Raw genomic sequence first — 20,521 nt, forward strand, 5'->3', positions numbered from 1 at the left:
ACAAGCCTCGTGTGAAGAAGGACATGTCATAGCGCTCGGGAAACACCGTGGAGGGGAGCTCATTACACAGCCGGATGGTACGTGGCAAAAAAGATCTCTGGAAACGAACTGTGGATGACCGCAGTGGCTCCAGGTAGTATGGATGAACTCTACTCCGGTGGCGGGCGGTGCGATGGTAAAAACGAGATGCTGGTATCATCTCGAACAATTCCTTAGAGCACTCCCCATGGAACATACGGTAATGTAGTAATTAACTCTGAAAATAATAATATGGAATGAAATTAAATTAAATTAAATTAAATTGATTAATATTATGAAACATGGCATGAAATGAAATGAGATGAGATGATATGGAATGAAATATAATCTCACTGAAATGGTGGTCATTTACGGAGACTTTCTCAGCGGACTTTGTGGATCCACATTTGTGCACTTTCACAGATTCTAAACAGTTAATAAACCACCGTTCTTACACATTTAAATCTGAAGAAACACTAAATAGACAAAATAAAACAAATCACACAACTTTACTCCTCGCGTTCCCGCCAAAAAGCTCAATATTAATAATGATAATAACTGGAAACAAATAACGCACAGCCATCCGGCCCCAATTTGAGATTCTCTGTATTATGGGTACCAGACTAAAGCAAATGAACAGAATTCAGGTCAATCCACTTGGAGATACGCCCCAGAAAGTTCTCAACTTCAGACACAAGTTTTGATCGCTCCTCTTGTACCACGGTTCGAGAGAGACTCTGATGGCCGAGATATCGCGCATCCCCCATACTATCAGCCCTATAGCAATGCATGTTATTAATAGATAGCATGTCATTGATTGAGTAGATGCCCATTATTATTTAAAAAAACCAAAATAAAATGTGAATTTCCAAACCGGAGCGTTTTTTATCAAAATAAAGCTCCTTTTCGTGAACTACTACCAAAGTGAAGTAATAATGCTGTGATAAATTAATTAATACCCCAAAATTAATTTCCGTACATGTACATGTATATGGTACATGTATATGGGCGCAAACGCCACTATTGACAATAATTAACATGATTTGAGTCGTCTATTATCAAAGGTGGCAATCTGTGCATTTGGACAAAAAAATGTTATTGATATGTCAATACAGATTGATTTGAATATAATCGTCTCCTTCAAAGAATACGGTTCAAAACCTGCATTAAATAAAGGTTAATACTTAACCTGTTATTTATCTAAGATGTCGTTCAGAAGAGTTTTGTGACTGCCAATGGAATACAAAGTCAATAATTCGTTTTTCTGATTTACCAATAATTGTCCAAAAGTCACATTGCCGGCTTTGATAATAGTCGACTCATTTATAGTTTCGTTTATTCTATATTATTTATTATTAGTAAGATGAAACTGTTATTCTACCCTAATTAATATTTAGTAGAAACTGTTTTGATGTGAATTTTAAGCTACATTTTATGAATTGTTTCACAGCAATTCCATGCACACAGCATTTTTTTGTATAAAAGTAGTTGTAGTTTCTATAACCAACACAAAATGGAAAATTGTGTAAAAACTAAGACGTAGCTTTTTGTAATAAACAAGCAATGTTAACGTTTTATAGAATTGTATTTTCATTGTAATAGATATTATGTGCAAAAACCCTGGCGTAACGCCGACATGTACTATGATTCAGCGCAACTATAATATACCACCAACCTACCCAATTTTATTCAAAAAGTAATACAAACTTCATGACAATTTTTTCAAACTCGTGTCTGAAGGTGATAATACGTATTATAATGGTAGTAATTTCTTAACACCAGGTAGTTCGTGAGCTTGGCTACCAGTGTATTATAATAAAACACATCTCCCACACTGCAAATTGTAAACGTTACCAAAACAAAATTTTGCTTCATTAAATGTACAATTTACGTACAAAACAATGCCTTATCTTAATTATTGTGCTCTTTGGCAGTTTTAAAGGGGTTTTAAATCACTGTTAGCTTCCAATCCCGACAACGATATTAAACGGAATTTCAAAGACCGCGTATTGCCAATGTCCTAATTGGCAATTCTTCGCCTATGACCTCCGAGGTTCATATCCTGAAAAATCTTCCGCAAGTTCCAATTTCAAATATGCAATACGTGTGTATCACGGGTGTTTTTTTTTAAACGGTAAAGGAGTCACGCGGTCGGTCTCATCATTCTGTCTCTTTCTTCCGCGAAGCAATCATTCAATTTGAAATATAAGACAACAGTATTAAAAATCAAATCCGAAAAATTATAATTTTCGTAATTACTGGTGGTAGGACCTCTTGTGAGTCCGCGCGGTACCACCACCCTACTTATTTCTGCCGTGAAGCAGTAATGCGTTTCGGTTTGAAGGGTGGGGCAGCCGTTGTAACTATACTTGAGACCTTAGAACTTGTATCTCAAGGTGGGTGGCGCATTTACGCTGTAGATGTCTATGGGCTCCAGTAACCACTAAACACCAGGTGGGCTGTGAGCTCGTCCACCCACCTAAGCAATAAAAAAATAAAAAAAAAATCGAGACTTTGACCTTTTGCGTATCGATATATAGCACTCACCTATAGCAATGAAAAAAACAAGAAAATTTAAATAAATAAAATAAAATTTTTGGGATCAAACAGTTTTATTCGCATATTTATAATTTTTTCAAGTTGTTCGACGTATAATAAAAGTAATAGGCTATCACGGTATAGATGTATCCATGAAAGTCAAATAAAAAAAATAGAAAGTAGTCTAAAAGGGTCCGGATTTTCCAAGGGAAAATCTAAATTAATTTCCTAATTGTTTTTGAACGTTCACGCTATCTTGATACATGACGTGTGACGTCACAACACTGAATCAATAAAGGCGGATTTACATTACGAAATTAGTGGCGTGAAATTGATTTCGTGACATTAGTTTTACTAACGTTTTCACGTGTAATTTAATACTTTCGTAATGCATGCATTAATTTCATGCATGGAAATTAGTTTCGTGCCCTGCGCGATTTTTTGGTGAAATTAATGTCATGCAACTAATTTCATAGTGTAAACGCGACGTGAAACTAATGTCGCGAAAGGGCCTGCGCCGTGCGGACGTGTGTATTGTTAGTTCGGACGCGCTACAAACGTTGAAAATGGCAAACCAACGATGGAGTACAGATAAAAATATAGATCTTATTAATGAATATCAGCGACAACGGTGTCTCTGGGACCCGAAACACCTACAGTAAAAAAGAAAAATTATATTCACTCATTCGATAATAGTTTTTTATAACTCTCATGATCTTCATCTGCTAATTCAGAGACTAACTTCATTGCACCTAAATGCCTTCTTGTTGACCATCCTCGAATCTACCAACCTTTTTTTTCTTGATAGTCTTTTTTTTAAGTTTATAGGTATATAAGCATTTCTTTAGCTACATTGAATATAGCATATAGCATAGAATTTAGCTTTGATGGTGACGGCGCCATGGTTACTGCGATACTGTGGATTTCGCGACACTAATTTTTTGACGAAATTACTTTCGCATATATCGAAACTACTTTCGTGAAACTGAGCTCAACATGCATGTCACTAATTTCGCAATGTAAATCCCGCATAACGTAAACAATATTTTGTACAGTCACTTGTGCAAACTTCAGGGAATCGTCCAAATGCTACGCGCCATTACCATCTCGTTTTAAATTTAAATAACACGTAACAATCGGTTTAAGTTGGTCCAATTTCTTCAACAATAGCTTAATCAGTTTGAATGTCTATGAAAACAAGATTCGGTTATAAGTGAGACTCTGATACTTTTCTTAGTGACGTCACGAGTCGGTCACCTATTTTGGTTGCGATGTTGGTCGTATCAAAAAAACGTCTTTACTAAACGGGTACATCACAGAAATCACGTGATTAAAAACGATGACAGCCTAAACAGTTCACGCCTTCCCTGATCAACATTGATTGGCATCCAGAGCTACCGTATTAAAACGCCTTACTGATGACAAGGTCAACGTCCCCTTAACAAGTTTGACAGGTGTCAAACATTGTGCTTCCTCTTCGCCGAAGGTTTCTCGAATACTTGTTTCATTCCCCCGCGGAAGTTAGTCAGTCTGGCGGCTGAGGTCTCATTGCTCCAAGCGGAGTCGAACTCCGTAGTGTCTTGATCGACCAAATGTGTGTATTTCGTACGACCGGAACGTCCAAACTTCTTGACTTGCATAACCTAAAACAAACATAGGATAGGAATAGTTAATGCACTGTTAAAAGAAAGGTAAACAAAAAAAAAATACTGTCTAATAAAGAGAGTTATTGGACCGTTTGAGTAAAATTTCTTTCGATAGTTAACTTGACCTATATATTTTTCAAATATCTATTTACTATATGATTCATGTGCCCTATCCATGTATTGTCGTAAGTCGTTATGAATTAGTTATCAGAAGGGAACCAATTAAAATTATTTTGGTATACTTTAGACTAGGGATTCCCAAAGTGTTCGACATTAATGACGACAGTAGTCGTCGTGCCCTAAAGGATAAGACGTCCGGTGCATTTGTATCTAGCGATGCATCGGTGTTCGAATCTCGCTGGCAAGTACCGATTTTTCTAATGAAATACGTACTTAACAAACGTTCACGATTGACTTCCACGGTGAAGGAATAACATTGTGTAATAAAAATGAAACCCATAAAATTTTAATTTGCGTAATTATTTGTGGTAGGAAGTCTTGTGAGTCCGAACGGGTCGGTATCACCACCTTTTTTTAGATATATTTTTTAGTTTAAAAAATGAGGTAAATTGCATATATCTGCCGTGAAGCAGTAATGCATTTCGGTTTGAAGGGTGGGGCAGCCGTTGTATTATACTGAGACCTTAGAACTTATATCTCAAGCTAGGTGGCGGAATTTACGTTGTTGATGTCTATGGGCTCCGGTAATCACTTAACATCAGGTGGGCCGTGAGCTCGTTCACCCACCTATTCAATTTTTTTTTTAATTTATTGCTTAGATGGGTGGACGAGCTCACAGCCCATCTGGTGTTAAATGGTTACTGGAGCCCATAGACATCTAGAACGTAAATGCGCCACCCACCTTGAGATATAAGTTCTAAGGTCTCAAGTATAGTTACAACGGCTGCCCCACCCTTCAAACGGAAACGCATTACTGCTTCACGGCAGAAATAGGCAGGGTGTTGGTACCCACCCGCGCGGACTCGCAAGAGGTCCTACCACCAGTAAAATTACAATTTATGGTAGTACTCGATAGCCAGCCTTCGAGATTTACGTTACCGTATGTCGATAAATTATGAGTGAAAGTTTCGAGTTTCTAGAACGTGACCATGCGATTGCGAAGTAGTACGGAAGTATGTAAATTCATTCGTGCTGTTGAAATTAATTCTTTTTACGGACGGTAGGGGCACTGTTTAAATCCTATACATTTTTTCTGGATAGCGATATGAATACATACTTTTTCGATACTCATTCGTGCTCGCCCCTAGATCCCCAAGTAACTCACTCGCTCGGTACTATATAGTTACTGAAGACCACAAACTTGAATATCGCGACCCATATTGAGTTATATAGCCACATTTGTATTTAACACGTTTCTGTTAGCTTTCTTGTATCTATTTATACAACGCAATATTTCAACTGTAATTTTCATACGGCAACACATCCGATTAGCAATTTTAATTTGAATACGTACTTAACAAGAACCAATAAAATAATTTTATTATTTCCATCAAATACCCTGATCAGAAAAATCAAACCGAAAAAATATTGTATTTTTTTGATCCGTGTAGTTTACACTATTTTTACTTATTTTACTCTTGAAACTTATAGAAAATTTATACCTTTGGTAAAACTGTCTTGTCAAAATGATCATCCAGCGTAGGACCCGAGAAGTCCTGTTTGAAAACATCTTCTTCTTTATCCAAATAAAAGGCGCCTCTAAAATTAGAAAATATAATCGTTATTAATTTTAATAGTTTTCATACTAAGCAAGTTTTTATGCTTCAAATTTTATGGTTAATAAATTTAATAATTTTCATATTAAGCAAAATTATTTTTTAATACAATTTTTAAAGTATTAATTTTACCTGTGATAGTATTTCTGCAGAAACTTGTATTTTCCTTTGACTGCTTTATTTGTGACAACCTTTGGATTGATACGTTGTTCGAGGCGTCGCTCATCTTCGGTCATGGTGCGTAATCGTTCCAGAGTTAACATCTCTTTTTCGGCTCTGAAATAAAAATGAAAATGTTACACTGACTAAAAATCGACGGCCACTAAAATACATTAAAAATGTTTAATACTGACTAAAAGTTTAGTCTCTTTAATATAACATTATTCGTTGTGAAACTTTAACATAGTTAATTTTATTAAAATTCCGAGACTGAATTCTTTAATCATGCGATCTAAAAAATAAATTGTGATTTCAAATAACAATCACTGATAGAAAATCATTATCAGCTGCAGTCCTGACACGGGTTTGACTAAATACATCAGCTGCAGTCTGAGATAATTTGGGCCAGAATAACATCTACGTGGATAAAATCTTAGCTTTACTGGTGGTAGGACCTCTTGTGAGTCCGCACGGGTAGGTACCACCGCCCCGCCTATTTCTGCCGTGAAGCAGTAATGCGTTTCGGTTTGAAGGGTGGGGCAGCCGTTGTGACTATACTGAGACCTTAGAACTATATCTCAAGGTGTGTGGCGCATTTACGTTGTAGATGTCTATGGGCTCCAGTAACCACTTAACATCAGGTGGGCTGTGAGCTCGTCCACACAGCTGAGCAATAAAAAAAAAAAAAAAGCATATCTCAGCCTATCAGCATAACATCTACTTCACACAATCAAAACCCAAAACGTGGAACTCATATTTGAAATATGAGACGACTATTAATTTTAAAACAGAGTGAAGCATAAGTCTTGTACTAACTACATATATACCATGGGTTAATAATAATACTCGGCAAATCTAAGGACCTCAGATTCTCACTTAGTAACTTAGCTTTTATTGCTCTAGCCAGGCACACTAGCTCTACCTACTGTAATGTTCAGAGAATACTGCTTCCCATCTTACAGTATATCTCTTAAAGGCCTTTGACGACATTGCGTATTGATGGTGAATACTGTTCTACCGTATAGCAGATACAGTTGAATTAACCTACAGTGTGCGCGCGAGTTCGTGTCCATCGGGGCCAGAGGTGACGCGCGGGGTCAGCTTGCCCCGCCTCCGTCCGCCTCCCCGCGTTTGTCTGACGTTTAGTGTTGTCTTTGACAGTTGTGACGCGCGCTTATCGATATCGAAAATTTACGCTAACGCTATTGTGTTATTTCATGGTGAATAAACTACGACTACTTCGCTTCCAACAAGTTCAGGTAGAAAAAAACCTACACTGATTCGGACTCTGATCTGTCGGTTATCTTTTCATCTGATAGTAATTGAATTGGAATTTAAAAAATATTTTTCTCTATTAGAAATAAATAAGTAATTACTTACCACATTTATTTTATAATTTGCAAAATGACCTAGTTACAATAAACCAAATTGACAGCTATTGACTAAATCGTTAGTTATTATCGACACCATAATTAACTAGGTCACAGCACTACCGCATTCCTCAGGACGGACATGAACTCGCGCGCCTACTGTAGAAGAAAATAGCTTCCAAATGAATAATTTTAACTTACGCTTCCCTTTCTTCTTTATCTCGTTTGATACGTTTCATTTCACGCAACTTCCAAGCTTCATATTCCAGTTCGTCATTTTCATCATCTGTACATACATCATTTATATTCCCTTCTTTTTGTTCTCCCTAAAAGTATGTTTAAAAGATTTAAATTGTGAAGAATAAAAACAGTGTGATTAAATATTTGTTTTATTCGTAATTTCGCATCACTATTAATCAGCGTTTTTATAAGAAAATATAAATCATCTAAAACTTCAGCAGTCAACAGACTATTGATGCATAATATACTTTTTATTTATTGCCCTTGTAGGCATACCAGCATACGGCCCCCTTGATGAGTATTTACCGTCGCCCATGGACTGGGCCAGCAATGTCAGGGGCAGAACCCCGGCTGCTGCCTACTGAACCACCTGCCTTCTCCTAATACTTTGATATTAAGTGAAGCATCAATACACCACATTTATATACGTTCATATGTAAACAACATGTTTAAGACTTTATATACAAGGTTACCGACAATCGTTAGTAAAACAATTATTATTATTACATATTGATTTTGATTTCATAAAATTTATATTTTAAAACCCGATACTAAACCTGAGCACCCCTCTGTTCAGACCGAATTGTTTCCTCTACTAATTTAAGGGCTTCCCGTCGCCTTTCTTCTTTTTCTTTCCGAGCTTCAGCCTCTTCTCTTTTCTGCTGTTTCATTTTACGTTCTCTCTCTGCCACAGTCATACGCTCCGATGCTCTTACAAATACTGGTTTCACCCTTGGCCCTGGAAAAGGCCAACTATACATAAATTATGCAGTGTACTATGATGGCATAACCTGTGAATTGCAATATTGAAATATCTTTACTTTTACTTACCTCCATTTAGAAGAAGCCCACTAAATATGAAGCATAATTTGAAGAGATTACTTGACACTTCTAAGTAATATTTACAAGCTTTTTATAATTTGAATACTAACCAGTATCTTCTTCACTGTCTGTGTACTCTGTGTCTGATGAGCCGCTTTCCTCTTTGTCACCTTCCAACATTTCTTCATCTTCATCTCTACCGAGTACTTCTTTTTCAGCTTCCCTACCATTTAATAAATTGATAATTTTAGTACATTCAGACGTATTTAATATTTAAGTTCGTAATGCACCTTTCTAAAAAAACACTTGTGCTAACAATGTCTTCCTTTTTTATTGCATAGGGATTACATAGTGAAGGAACTCAAAGCACATGGAACTCATAGATACTACAATGTGAAAACCACTACATTTCAACTGCAGCAATCTCCCTTTTGGCTGGGTGGAGAGTCCCATATACTCTTTTAGGAGTTATATTTGAAAGCATAATTCATTTAAAATTATCTAATTCACTGTATTATTGTGAATTTAAAAACTAATATGTTCTACATTTACCTGGCTGCAAGTTTTGCTCTTAGAGCCTGTCTGCGTCTTTCAATCTCTTCCTCATCCAGTTCATCTTCACTCTCGGAACTATCCCTCACGTCATGATCACTGATCTCAGATTCTGCTTCAGGTTCTGCATCAATAATTTCAGGCTTGTGTTCGGCTCTACGCGGCGGTGATTGTGCAATATTACGGAGACGTCGTAATCGAGGATCATCAACCTTAAAAGTAAAATTATACACTTCTACAATGAAGTGAAAAAGATGCAATTAACCTTGACACTTCTGTTACGAGGTACAATTTAAGATGAGCTGCAGAGAGCAGTCCATTTTTATAGTATTTCTCATTAGTGTTGCTCTTTATAATTCCATATTCCATACTTCTAAGTTATTATTTTAAAATTACCTCTTTCTCAGAATCGCTATGATGTTCTTCTTTACGGGTGATTATTTGAGGTAAAACTTGTTTCCGTTCAGGTCTTTGTTGCTCTATAAAATCTTCTTCATCTGATTCCTCAGATGATGACATTCCTTGTGCATAGTCAGGCTTTTTTCCAGATATGTATCGCTGAACTTTCACCTTTTGCATCGAGATCTCACCTGAAAATGAAGCCAATTTATGTAAAATAAAATGAAAACTTTGGAAATGCTTCAACTAAGCTGCATTGATTAATGTGAAAATTTCGAATCAATTAACTTTATTTTTATAGAATGGAAGTTTGAAAGCCAGTTTTTTTTAATGTTCATTTTAGGAATACATTATCGTACCTTTTTCATTTCTTATCGGAATTGCTCCCGCTGTACTCTGAATGCCTGTAGGTTGTGCTGGTAGGACATTCATCTTGCCAGTGTTTTCGTTTATAAATCAATGATAGTAGCTACTAGACCCCAATTATTCAATTTTCATTAAATATAAATTACTTGATTTCACAAAGCCTTGTTTAGTTTAAAAGATATTTTACCCATTAGTATCCTAAATTACAGTAACGATACGTTTAGTAATTTTAGTATGATTAGTACTAGCCACAGATAAGTTACAGAATTTGACATTACTTCAACAAAAATTTTTTTCAAACACGCAAATACCCTGACGAAGGGAACAAAGGTCATACAGGCTGTTTTGTTTTAAAACTAAAACCATATCTGTTGTATGAAACTGCTTTAGGCGAAGAGGAAAGTCATAACTTTTTCACATTTACTAAATAAGAAGTAAAGTAATTTGTAAAAAAAAAAAGCCCGTTGAAGACTTTTGCAAATTTATTTGCAACAGTGACCACTGATGGTGTAGTGTGTTAATGAGGTTTGCATACATGGCTACAGGACAGGCTGCAGAACATCGTTTATACATAAACCTTTAAAGTATACTTCAGTGCGTTTCATTGACCTATATAGTAGGGACACGACATATTGTTCTATACGTACAATTGCTTATACAAATAACACCCATTTTGAAGGCACACACATAAACATATATCTATCTCGTTCTTACTCAGCACTGTAACTCGCAGGAAAACAATATAACAGTATTTCAGTGCGTACATAAAATGAAACATGAATATACGTAAATGTCTAATGAGGCCGAAAATCCGTCATGCTTAGCGCACCAAATGTCATTGTCACGTCAGTTCAGCCGGTTTTTTTTTTTAATGCTTTGAATGGTGGACGATCTCACAGCCCACCTGGTGCTAAGTGGTTACTGGAGCCCATGGACATCTATAACGTAAATGCGTCACCCACCTTGAGATATAAGTTCTAAGATCTCAGTATAGTCAAACGGCTGCCCCACCCTTCAAACCGAAACGCATTATTGCTTCACGGCAGAAATAGGCAGGGCGATGGTGCCTACCCGCGCGGACTCACAAGAGGTCCTACCACCAGTATTTTGGGTTATTGACTTTGATATCGATTTAATATGATTGCTTATATAACATTTCTTATTTTATCATGCTACCCCGCTTAAACCATACAAAAATAATAATTAAAACATATTTAATAGGATCTCAAGAAAGTCGATGCCCCAAAAGTAATAACTATATGATAATATATTTAAATTCATTATGGAGCACTAATCCTAAAAATCGGACACAATTTTTTCATATATCTATAACTATACATACATACCTAGTCAGGTCATAAATTCTGTCACATGTTTAATGTAAAATAATTGAAACAAGTTTATTCATTATATAACCATTCATATACCAAAATGAACTTAACAAAACATAGATTCTTATGACACTAAAGTTTATTCAAAATAACCTCCGTGATTTTGAATACAGGCCTTCAATCTGCGCGGCCAGTCGTCTATCGCAGCACGAACGAGGTCCATGTCAATATCGGCGGCTGCCTTAATCAAGGATGTCTTGAGTGACTCCAAATTGGGATGAGGCTTTGAGCACGACTTTTCCTCCAAGTGTTGCCATATCTTGTCTGTCTTGAATCTAACGGATTCAAATCTGGACTGGAGGAGGGCCAGTCTTCATGCCGGATGAAGTCGATTTCACGCGCCGCCAGCCAGTCTTGTGTGCTCTTCGCTCTATGAGCTGGCGCCGAATCTTTTTGGAATACCCAGTGCCTGTTATTGAACATGGTATGAGAAACAGGTTCCACAAGGTTCGTCAGGACTGTATTTTGATACACAACTGCATTCGTTTTTACACCTTTCTCACAAAAATGCACCTCTGTTAAGCCCCAATAAGAAACTCCCAACCATACCATGAGCGAGGATGGAAAATGACCTCGTTGGACACGCGGAATACGGTTGCTCGCTTCTTCACTACTGTGTGCGTACAGCTTATCATTTTGTTTGTTGTAGCTCTCTTCTACGGTAAAAATTTTTTCATCCGAAAAAAGAATTTCCCGATATTTTTTTCCCGCGTACCGCTTCAACAAAGCGCGGCATCTCTTCAGTCTCAGGTCCATTAGACGAGCATTCAAACGATGTCCTGTTTTTCTTCGATATGCCCAAAGCCCTAAGTCTTCATTTAACACCCTTTTTGCCGTGGTTCTGCTTAGCCCCATCTGAAGGGCCAACAGTTTCTGCTTACGTTTGGGATTTCTTTGAATTCGCGCCTTCACAGCTTTTATCACTGCTGGAGTCCTAACAGACCGAGGGCGACCACTTCTTGACCTGTCATCTACACTAGAGTCTTCATTGTATCGTTTGATGGTACGATAAACGAATCTTTTGGTTATATTAAAAATTTTCAGGATGTTAAAAATTTGAATTGGCGCGTAACCGCAACGATGCAACGCAATAACTGCAACACGGTCTTCTTTAAGCGTCCACTCCATATTTAAAAATGAGTAAAATTCTAAAAGTATACATTTTTATTTTCATGAACAATTCGAAATTCGAATTCAATAAACTTTTTTGTGGCCAGCATTCTAAAAGAAAAGTTTTTACTGTGTGACAATACTTATGACCTGACTAGGTATAATAGTGATGTGCAGTGCTGCCAGGTTGATTTGAAAAAAAATACAGTGTTCCGCATGTAAAATTACAGTAGATCAGTAGGAAACTACAGTAAAAACTCATTACAGTGTTTTTACATTGAAAAAAACATACTTTAATTGGAATTATCTATGTATTTAATAATCACTATAATTTGTAATTTGTAAAAATTATAATTTGTCAGTCAATATCTGTATCACTGTCACTTAAGGGTTCGTTTTTATATATTGTGTGCATAAGTCTTCATCATTTTTTCATTTGGGTTATAATTTATATTAATAGCAGAATTTTTTAAAATGGATTGGCGTGCTAATATGTTGCCCTTGATGGTATTTGTGATTAATCTATTTCATTTTTTTTTTTTTTAATATCATTAATTTCTTTCACATTCCGCGTTAGAATTGGGAAGAGATAGAATTTCATCACGAAATTTCTGCTTATAAGTTCTCTTTTTTTCGGCGTAGTGCCTTCGTCGTCGCTTCCACAAGCCGACATTTTTAATGATATGTAACGGACGTCACGTTAGCTGGCATGCCCTGCCGCCAGCCAAGCCGCCAAGCCATGTTATAAGTTTATTGCACTTGGCTGAATTCAGACGTTTGAATTCAGAAGCAAATTTAGAAGCTTCTGGTTACACTATTCTAAATTCAGTTACTGAATCAATTGTCAGTTTAAACGCGACGAAGTAAGACGTGTCGTGTGCGTAAGAGGATGGCCCCAGTATTGTTAAACAACAATTTTTTTGTTTTTGTTTTTATGTTTTTTTTTCAATTTCTCAAAATAAAAAGAAATAAAAACAAGAATATCGGTGAAGAAATATTTATTGCTGTGCGGAGTGTTAACAAATATGAACATTATGAGTGATTTAGTGATAGGGTGGACTAACGGCTATAGCAATTAAAACATAAATTAAATACTTGAAAACATTGTGTTGACTTGTATAAGAGAAAATATAATTCAGAATGACACCGCACATCAAAAGTAAAAGGAACATAATACAAATTCAAATATAGTGCATCATAGACAATTATACGTGGACAGCATCACGACCTTCCAACACCTTCTCCTGATGTTCACTCGTGTTGCCGAGACACGTTTCTATACATGCATTAATCTTGCACTGTGTCTTTCAAATTTTACTTTTGACAATGGTTTTGTCATTACGTCAGCTAACTGAACTTCTGTGGGACAGTAGCTAATATTTATTAATCCATGCACGAAGTGTTCATGTATAAAATGGTACCGCACGTCTATGTGCTTAGACCTTTTGTTGAAGGATCCAGACTTCACAAGTTGAATCGAACTTTGGTTATCAACATGTAGATTTATTTTTATGTCCAAACCGGTTGTTTCCTGTAATAGAGATTTGAGATACAATGCCTCTTTGCAACAGTCTGCTGCGGCTATGTACTCGGCTTCAGTCGACGATAGCGCTACTATAGGCTGCCTCTTGGATGCCCATGATATTGGTCCATCGGCTATCATTAGCACGGAACCAGAAGTGCTTCTTCGCGTCAATGGGTCTCCAGCATAATCCGAGTCGCTGTAAGCATCGATGCTCTCTATCGGTTTGTTTCGTTTGAATAAAATGCCTTTATGTTTGGTTCCCACTAAATATTTGAATATTTTCTTCACTTTTGTAACGTCTTCTCTAGTGGGGTTTTCGACCTTCCTGCTAACTAGATTGACCGCTTGTGCGATATCTGGTCTGGTTCTGGTAGACAGGTACAGTAAACTTCCCACTGCTTCCCTATAGGAATATTCCTTCTCCTGGGCAGTTTCCTGTATCGACTTTGAATCACTACTTGCGGGCGTGTCACAAGGTTTGGCATTTTTCATGTTGTATTTTTCCAGTACGTCATTTATGTAGGATCTCTGAGTAAGAATTATTCCTTCTTTTGAGTTTTTTATTTCCATACCCAGATAAGTATTTGGATTTTCATTCATTTTCATCTGAAATTTGGTTTCAAGTTTCTTCAAAATAGCTTCGATCTTTTTCTTATCTTTTCCTATGACAAGTCCATCATCAACGAATAGTCCGATTATTATTGACTTATCTTCGTTTATGAAAACGCATCGATCTGTTTTGATTGTCTTGAATCCCAAATCAAACATCGCTTGGGTAAAAGTTTTGCTCCATGTAAATGGAGCTTGTTTTAATCCGTACAAAGATTTTTTTAATCGGTAAACTACTTCAGTAGTATTGCAGTTAGTCACATAGCCAACAGGCAATTTCATATAAACTTCATCTGATAACTCTCCGTATAAGAAAGCTGTCTTGATGTCAAATGTCATGAAGTAGCAAGATTTAGATGCGGCAATTGCTAATAAAGTTTTTAATGCAGATTGACTTACTACTGGGCTATAAATGTCTTCGAAATCCAGGTTTCCTTTCTGCTCGCATCCACGTACGACTAATCTAGCCTTGTACGTACCGTCATCTTTAATCCGAAATACCCATTTGTTCGACAGTATTTTGTGTTCTTTGGCTTCTGACTTGTCTACTAATACCCAGGTGTAATTTTTCTGTAATGATTCCATTTCAGATTGTATCGCCTTCTCCCAATTTCGTCTGTCGATGCCAGTCACAGCTTCTTTGTATGTTAATAAAGAGCAGTCATAGTCGTCATTATTTTCTGACGTAAATATGGTCACGCAGCGACTTAACTCATAATCTTTGGTCCATGCTGGTGGTCTCACGTCCCTTTGTGGTCTTCCACTTGAGGGAGATGGTTCATCAACATGATCTTGACTAGAGCTGGAATAAAGGGGGTTAGGTTCCTGAAAAGGTAAGTTCTCATTAATGTTGTTTCTTTTTTCTGGAATTTCAATTTGTTCTGTTTCAGGTTCTGGAGTAAGACCTTCGCGTTTCTCAGCAGGAGTACCGCTATAATGCATCTTTTCGACTACTTTTACATCTCTGCTGATAACAACATCATTCCTATCGGGTATATATATTCTAAAACCTTTTGTATATTCCGCATATCCCAAGAATACTCCTTCTGTCGCTTTGGCTGTGAATTTTCCTCTTCGGTTTTTGTTCATCACAAACGCTCTATTTCCGAATACGTGTAGGTGATTTCCTGATGGTGTTCGTTGTACCCATTTCTCATATGGGGAATTGCCTTTGAGAGCTCTTGCTGGGCTTCTATTTATCAAATAGTTTGCAGTGTTTACTGCTTCTGCCCAAAGTTTTGCAGGAATATTGGCATCTATCATCAGACATCTAGCTTTATCCATCAGCGACCGATTTTTTCTTTCACTCATGCCGTTTTGCTGGGGGGTATAAGGTGCAGATAGTCTTCGGCTTATACCGTTATCTTTGAGGAATTTATCAAACGCTTTAGACCTATATTCGCCTCCATTATCAGTTTGTAGATTTTGAATTTTCTTCTTATGAAACAGTTCAACATAGTTTTTATATTCCTTGAATTTATCGATTATCTCGCTCTTTTCTTTTAAGAAATATACACAGCAGTATCTTGTATAATCGTCAATAAATGTTACGAAATACTTTGATCCGGCCATTGATTCGTTCTCAAATGGGCCACACACGTCACTGTGAATTATCTGGAGCACTTCGGTAGAGGTTATTTGTCCATGGCTTTGGAATGGTAAAGTGGAAAAATTTCCTTTGATACAAGTCTCACAGGTACCCAAAGTTTTTTCTTTAAAGTCGAGTCCTCGCATCATTTTATTTTTAACCATTTCTTTTAGGTCTCTTTCATTGATGTGATCTAATTTCTTGTGCCATTTCATAATTTCGCTTTCATCACTAGGTGCGAAGTTTGCTGTCTCTTCCCGTTTATCAAATTCAAGATAGTATAATCCATTTCTTCTGTTAACATTTAATACAATTTTCCCGCCTTTTATGACACTGGCTTGTTCTTTTTCAAATAGAACCTTATAGCCATGATCCGTAATTTTGTTTGCAGAAATTAGATTATTCGATAAATCAGGTACATATAATGTGTCAGAAAGACTCATTTTATAGCGTCGATCCTTTGTATAAAGTTCGGCTTTTCCTTTCCCTTTAACTTCGGTCGTATGTTTATCTGAAGCTAGCTTTAGAGTGTCAGTCGCGGGGATTAAATTATGGAGTATACTTTTATCACCCGTCATATGTGACGTACAGCCACTGTCAAGACACCATAAATTGCCTTTACATTTCGATGTTCCTGTTGTTAAACAGATGTTAAATGTCTTTTCTTGACCTTTAGTTTTATTGGGGTTATTGGGTTTCTTCTTTGACCAACAAGCTTCTGTGGAATGCCCTTTCTGATTGCAATCCTTACTAAATTGTACCTTTTTCTTCGTCTTTGTGTAGAAAGCTTCTGAAGCCTGAGGTTCACTATCTTCGGTTTGCCTTCTTGCTTCGTATTCTTCTACGATTTTTATTTTTAAACTGTCAGGACTTGGTAGAACATCTCTCGACTCAATTGCCGTTCGGAAGCTATCGAAATTTGTAGGTAAACTGTACAACATCATTATACTTAATAACTCTGGATGAATTTTAACATCCATGTCTTCTAATTTACCTACTACATCCATAAAATCACTGAGATGGTCTCTCACATCTTCTTGTGGAGTCATTTTCTTTAATACTAGCTGCTTTAATAACGTAGCCTTTCTTGTCGGCCCTGAACTTTGGTGAATAGACTTTAGTTTGTCCCATACCTCCTTGGATGTATTACACCCTTTAACTTGTTTCAGTTCTGGTGGAGATATAAGTAAAATTAGCTCTGACCTTGTCTTCCTTTAGGAACGCACTCTTTTCTTCGGCAGTCGTAGTTGCCGCTAACGCTTTTGCACCACTAGCGTATTCCCACAAATCGTATCTTACGAGAATCGCCTGTGCTTGTAAGCACCAGGTGTCATAGTTTGATTTTGTCAGCGGTTCTATGTTTCTGATACTCGAGCTCATTTTAATTTTTTTATTTTCTCATTTACTTACTATTTTAAATTTTAATATGCTTCTTTCATTTGCCACTAGATATTTATGTAACCACGCTCTGCTACCACTGATAGGGTGGACTAGCGGCTATAGCAATTAATTAAGACGTAAATTAAATACTTGAAAACATTGTGTTGACTTGTATAAGAGAAAATATAATTCAGAATGACACCGCACATCAAAAGTAAAAGGAACATAATACAAATTCAAATATAGTGCATCATAGACAATTATACGTGGACAGCATCACGACCTTCCAACATTTAGAACCAGCAGACTTCAGAAAATGTCTATAAATGGATTCGATCTCGTTTGACCTAATATTAAACCTTGTGACACCGTTTATTCAAAAGCAGAGTACTATCCTACGATAGTCTATTATATATCTTTACATATTTAATTCTACGATAGTATAAGTCCAAAAGAAAGATTGGTTGTAACATTAAGATTTCTTGCAACAGGAAATTCGTATACTTAAAGATTTAAAATTTAGTTCTTCAATATCCCAACCCCTGAACAATAATAAGACAAATCATGGGTGTGGGGCCGTGAACAAAACGAGAGTTTCGAACAACTGGAAAACCGTTATGCTCCAAACCTACGCTAGCTTTGTATGATCCTATGCTTCCTATGGAAATACATACCGATGCGTGTATATTAGGAATTGCTAATATGCTATTACAAAAACAAACTGACAACTCTACTTCTGAGGTTATAAAAACTTCACATTAAGGCCCTATAAAATTATAGCCCATATGTCCGATAGCGCTAGTAGTTCCGATGAGCAGCTCGAAACCGAAGACCTTATTGATTTATTATTATTATTTTTTATTGCTTAGATGGATGGATGAGCTCACAGCCCACCTAATGTTAAGTGGTTACTGGAACCCATAGACATCTACAACGTAAATGCGCCACCCACCTCGAGATATAAGTTCTAAGGTCTCAGTATACTTACAACGGCTACCCCACTCTTCGAACCGAAACGCATTACTGCTTCACGGCGGAAACAAGCGGGGAGGTGGTGCCTACCCATGCGGACTCCCAAGAGGTCCTACCACCAGTGATTACGCAAATTATAATTTTGCGGGTTTGATTTTTATTACACGATGTTATTCCTTCACCGTGGAAGTCAGTCGTGAACATTTGTTGAGTACGTATTTCATCAGAAAAATTGGTACCCGCCTGCGGGATTCGAACACCGGTGCATTGCTTCATACGAATGCACCGGACGTCTTATCCTTTAGGCCACGACGACTTTTAGAGAGCTAAATGTTTTTGCGTGTTCCCCATTGCGGGAGCAATTGTTGCAGGATGACCGAATGTAACGGACGTGACGTCAGCTGTCATGCCCTGCCGCCAGCCAAGCCGCCAAGCCATGTTAACACTCCCCCTTCTGCCACTGCCGCTAGCCAAAGCCAACGAAGGGGGGATACTGTTAATAAAACAAGCCATGCCGGCCATTTCTACTTGCTTTCTGCTTTCTTGCATAAATAAAAGAACTTGTCGTTACGCTGCTGGTTTTTTTTGTCACATCATTTGCAACAGATAATTTTAAAAGTTATAAGTACTAATTATAATACAATTAATCCGAACAATCTAGCCACTGTTTCAAAATGAGCACTTTAATGAAGTTTAATGTAACGTTATAAACTTACCTACTACTATCCGCAACATTACAAGGTAACATACAGTAAACAAAGAATATGCTAAATGTAATCATCTCAATTTTGTCAAATAATAGTTCTTTATAATCTAATCCCCGTTCTGTGGGAATTCCCCGGCCCAAGAGGTAGGTAATGCTTACGGCCTGGCCACGGGGATCGGCGGTGCGAACAGCGAAGCGGTGGACGAGGCGACCATTCGCGCAGCACCGTTTGCAGGCCACGGGTACTCACGTTCGCCGCCGCGACTAGTAAGGAAGTCCGACAGCGAAATGTCTATATCGAAATTATCTCGATATTGCTTACAAATTAATAGTTTTTTGGTTCAGGACCTATTATTTGGAAAATATTGTGAAGTACATGATTTGAATAAGAATCGGAGTATACCTATAGATGGAGAATTCCACAAGAAGTACGAGAAATACTTTGGGTGGCTAGACTTCCAAATAGCTGGTCTAGCTAGTACTTCAGCTTTTTTTTTATTGCTTAGATGGGTGGACGAGCTCACATCCCACCTTGTGTTAAGTGGTTACTGGAGCCCATAGACATCCACAACGTAAATGCGCCACCCACCTTGAGATATAAGTTCTAAGGTCTCAAGTATAGTTATAATGGCTGCCTCACCCTTCAAACCGAAACGCATTACTACTTCACGGCAGAAATAGGCAGGGTGGTAGTACCCACCCGTGTGGACTCACAAGAGGTCCTACCACCAGTAATTACGCAAATTATAATTTTGAGGATTTCATTTTTATTACACGATGTTATTCCTTCACCGCGGAAATCAATCGTGAACATTTGTTGAGTACGTATTTCATTACAAAAATTGGTACCCAGCTGATATTCGAACACCGGTGCATCGCTCAACACGATTGCACCGGACGTCCGTTAGGCCACGACGACTTTAAAAATAAAAAATAAATAAAAAATATAAAAATTTCGGCGTTAATTTTTCGCGGCGAAAACAACTAAACTCATTTAATCACTGTACTATTCGCCGCGACTACCGCTCGACTCCGTGGCTCGCGCCGTCCGTATTCATGCATTTGTTTTGCTCGCCCGCCGCATCGCGCGATTCGCTCGGTACATTTCGCCGGTCGCTTCGCCGGTCGCCGGTGCGCGTGGCTTGTTACCCCTTGGCCACAGCCGAGAGCGGTGCGAATTGCGGTGCGTCGTGAGGCGCGGCAAGCGGGAGCGGCGAAAACAAATGGTAGACAACCTATGAAGTATGCCACAGCTACTGGCGGTGCGTTTTGCGGTGCGTTGCGAGGCGCGGTGAGAGGCGCGTGACATCTGGCGGCGACGAGCTGCACGATGTGCGAGTGAAACAAATGTACTAGACAATATGGAGGCGGCCACAGTTCAGAGCGGCGCGCGC

At 37.7% G+C, this 20,521-nt stretch overlaps 1 protein-coding gene across 1 annotated transcript; it reads right to left on the reverse strand.

Moving 5' to 3' along the window:
- Positions 1-2,611: 2,611 nt before the first annotated feature.
- Mfap1 (Microfibril-associated protein 1) lies at positions 2,612-10,130 on the reverse strand. Its single transcript, XM_028170869.2, has 9 exons — positions 9,840-10,130; positions 9,478-9,671; positions 9,082-9,293; positions 8,640-8,752; positions 8,265-8,446; positions 7,669-7,793; positions 6,071-6,214; positions 5,825-5,921; positions 2,612-4,199 (listed from the first exon to the last, which is right to left on the reverse strand). The coding sequence occupies exons 1-9, from the start codon at positions 9,910-9,912 to the stop codon at positions 4,014-4,016; spliced, it is 1,326 nt and encodes a 441-aa protein (XP_028026670.2). The 5' UTR covers positions 9,913-10,130; the 3' UTR covers positions 2,612-4,013.
- Between the last annotated feature and the right edge of the window lie 10,391 nt (positions 10,131-20,521).

This window comes from Bombyx mandarina, chromosome 21, assembly GCF_030267445.1.
Source record: "Bombyx mandarina strain Sakado chromosome 21, ASM3026744v2".
NCBI classification, from domain to species: domain Eukaryota; kingdom Metazoa; phylum Arthropoda; class Insecta; order Lepidoptera; family Bombycidae; genus Bombyx; species Bombyx mandarina.

Bases quoted from the DNA above. Each gene is read 5' to 3' on its own strand.
- Mfap1 (XM_028170869.2), bottom strand. From the start codon at position 9,912: ATGAATGTCCTACCAGCACAACCTACAGGCATTCAGAGTACAGCGGGA. The intron at 9,672-9,839 runs GTACGATAATGT...CTTCATTTTCAG, and splicing joins TCCGATAAGAAATGAAAAAG to GTGAGATCTCGATGCAAAAG. The intron at 9,294-9,477 runs GTAATTTTAAAA...TTTACTTTTAAG, and splicing joins ATAGCGATTCTGAGAAAGAG to GTTGATGATCCTCGATTACG.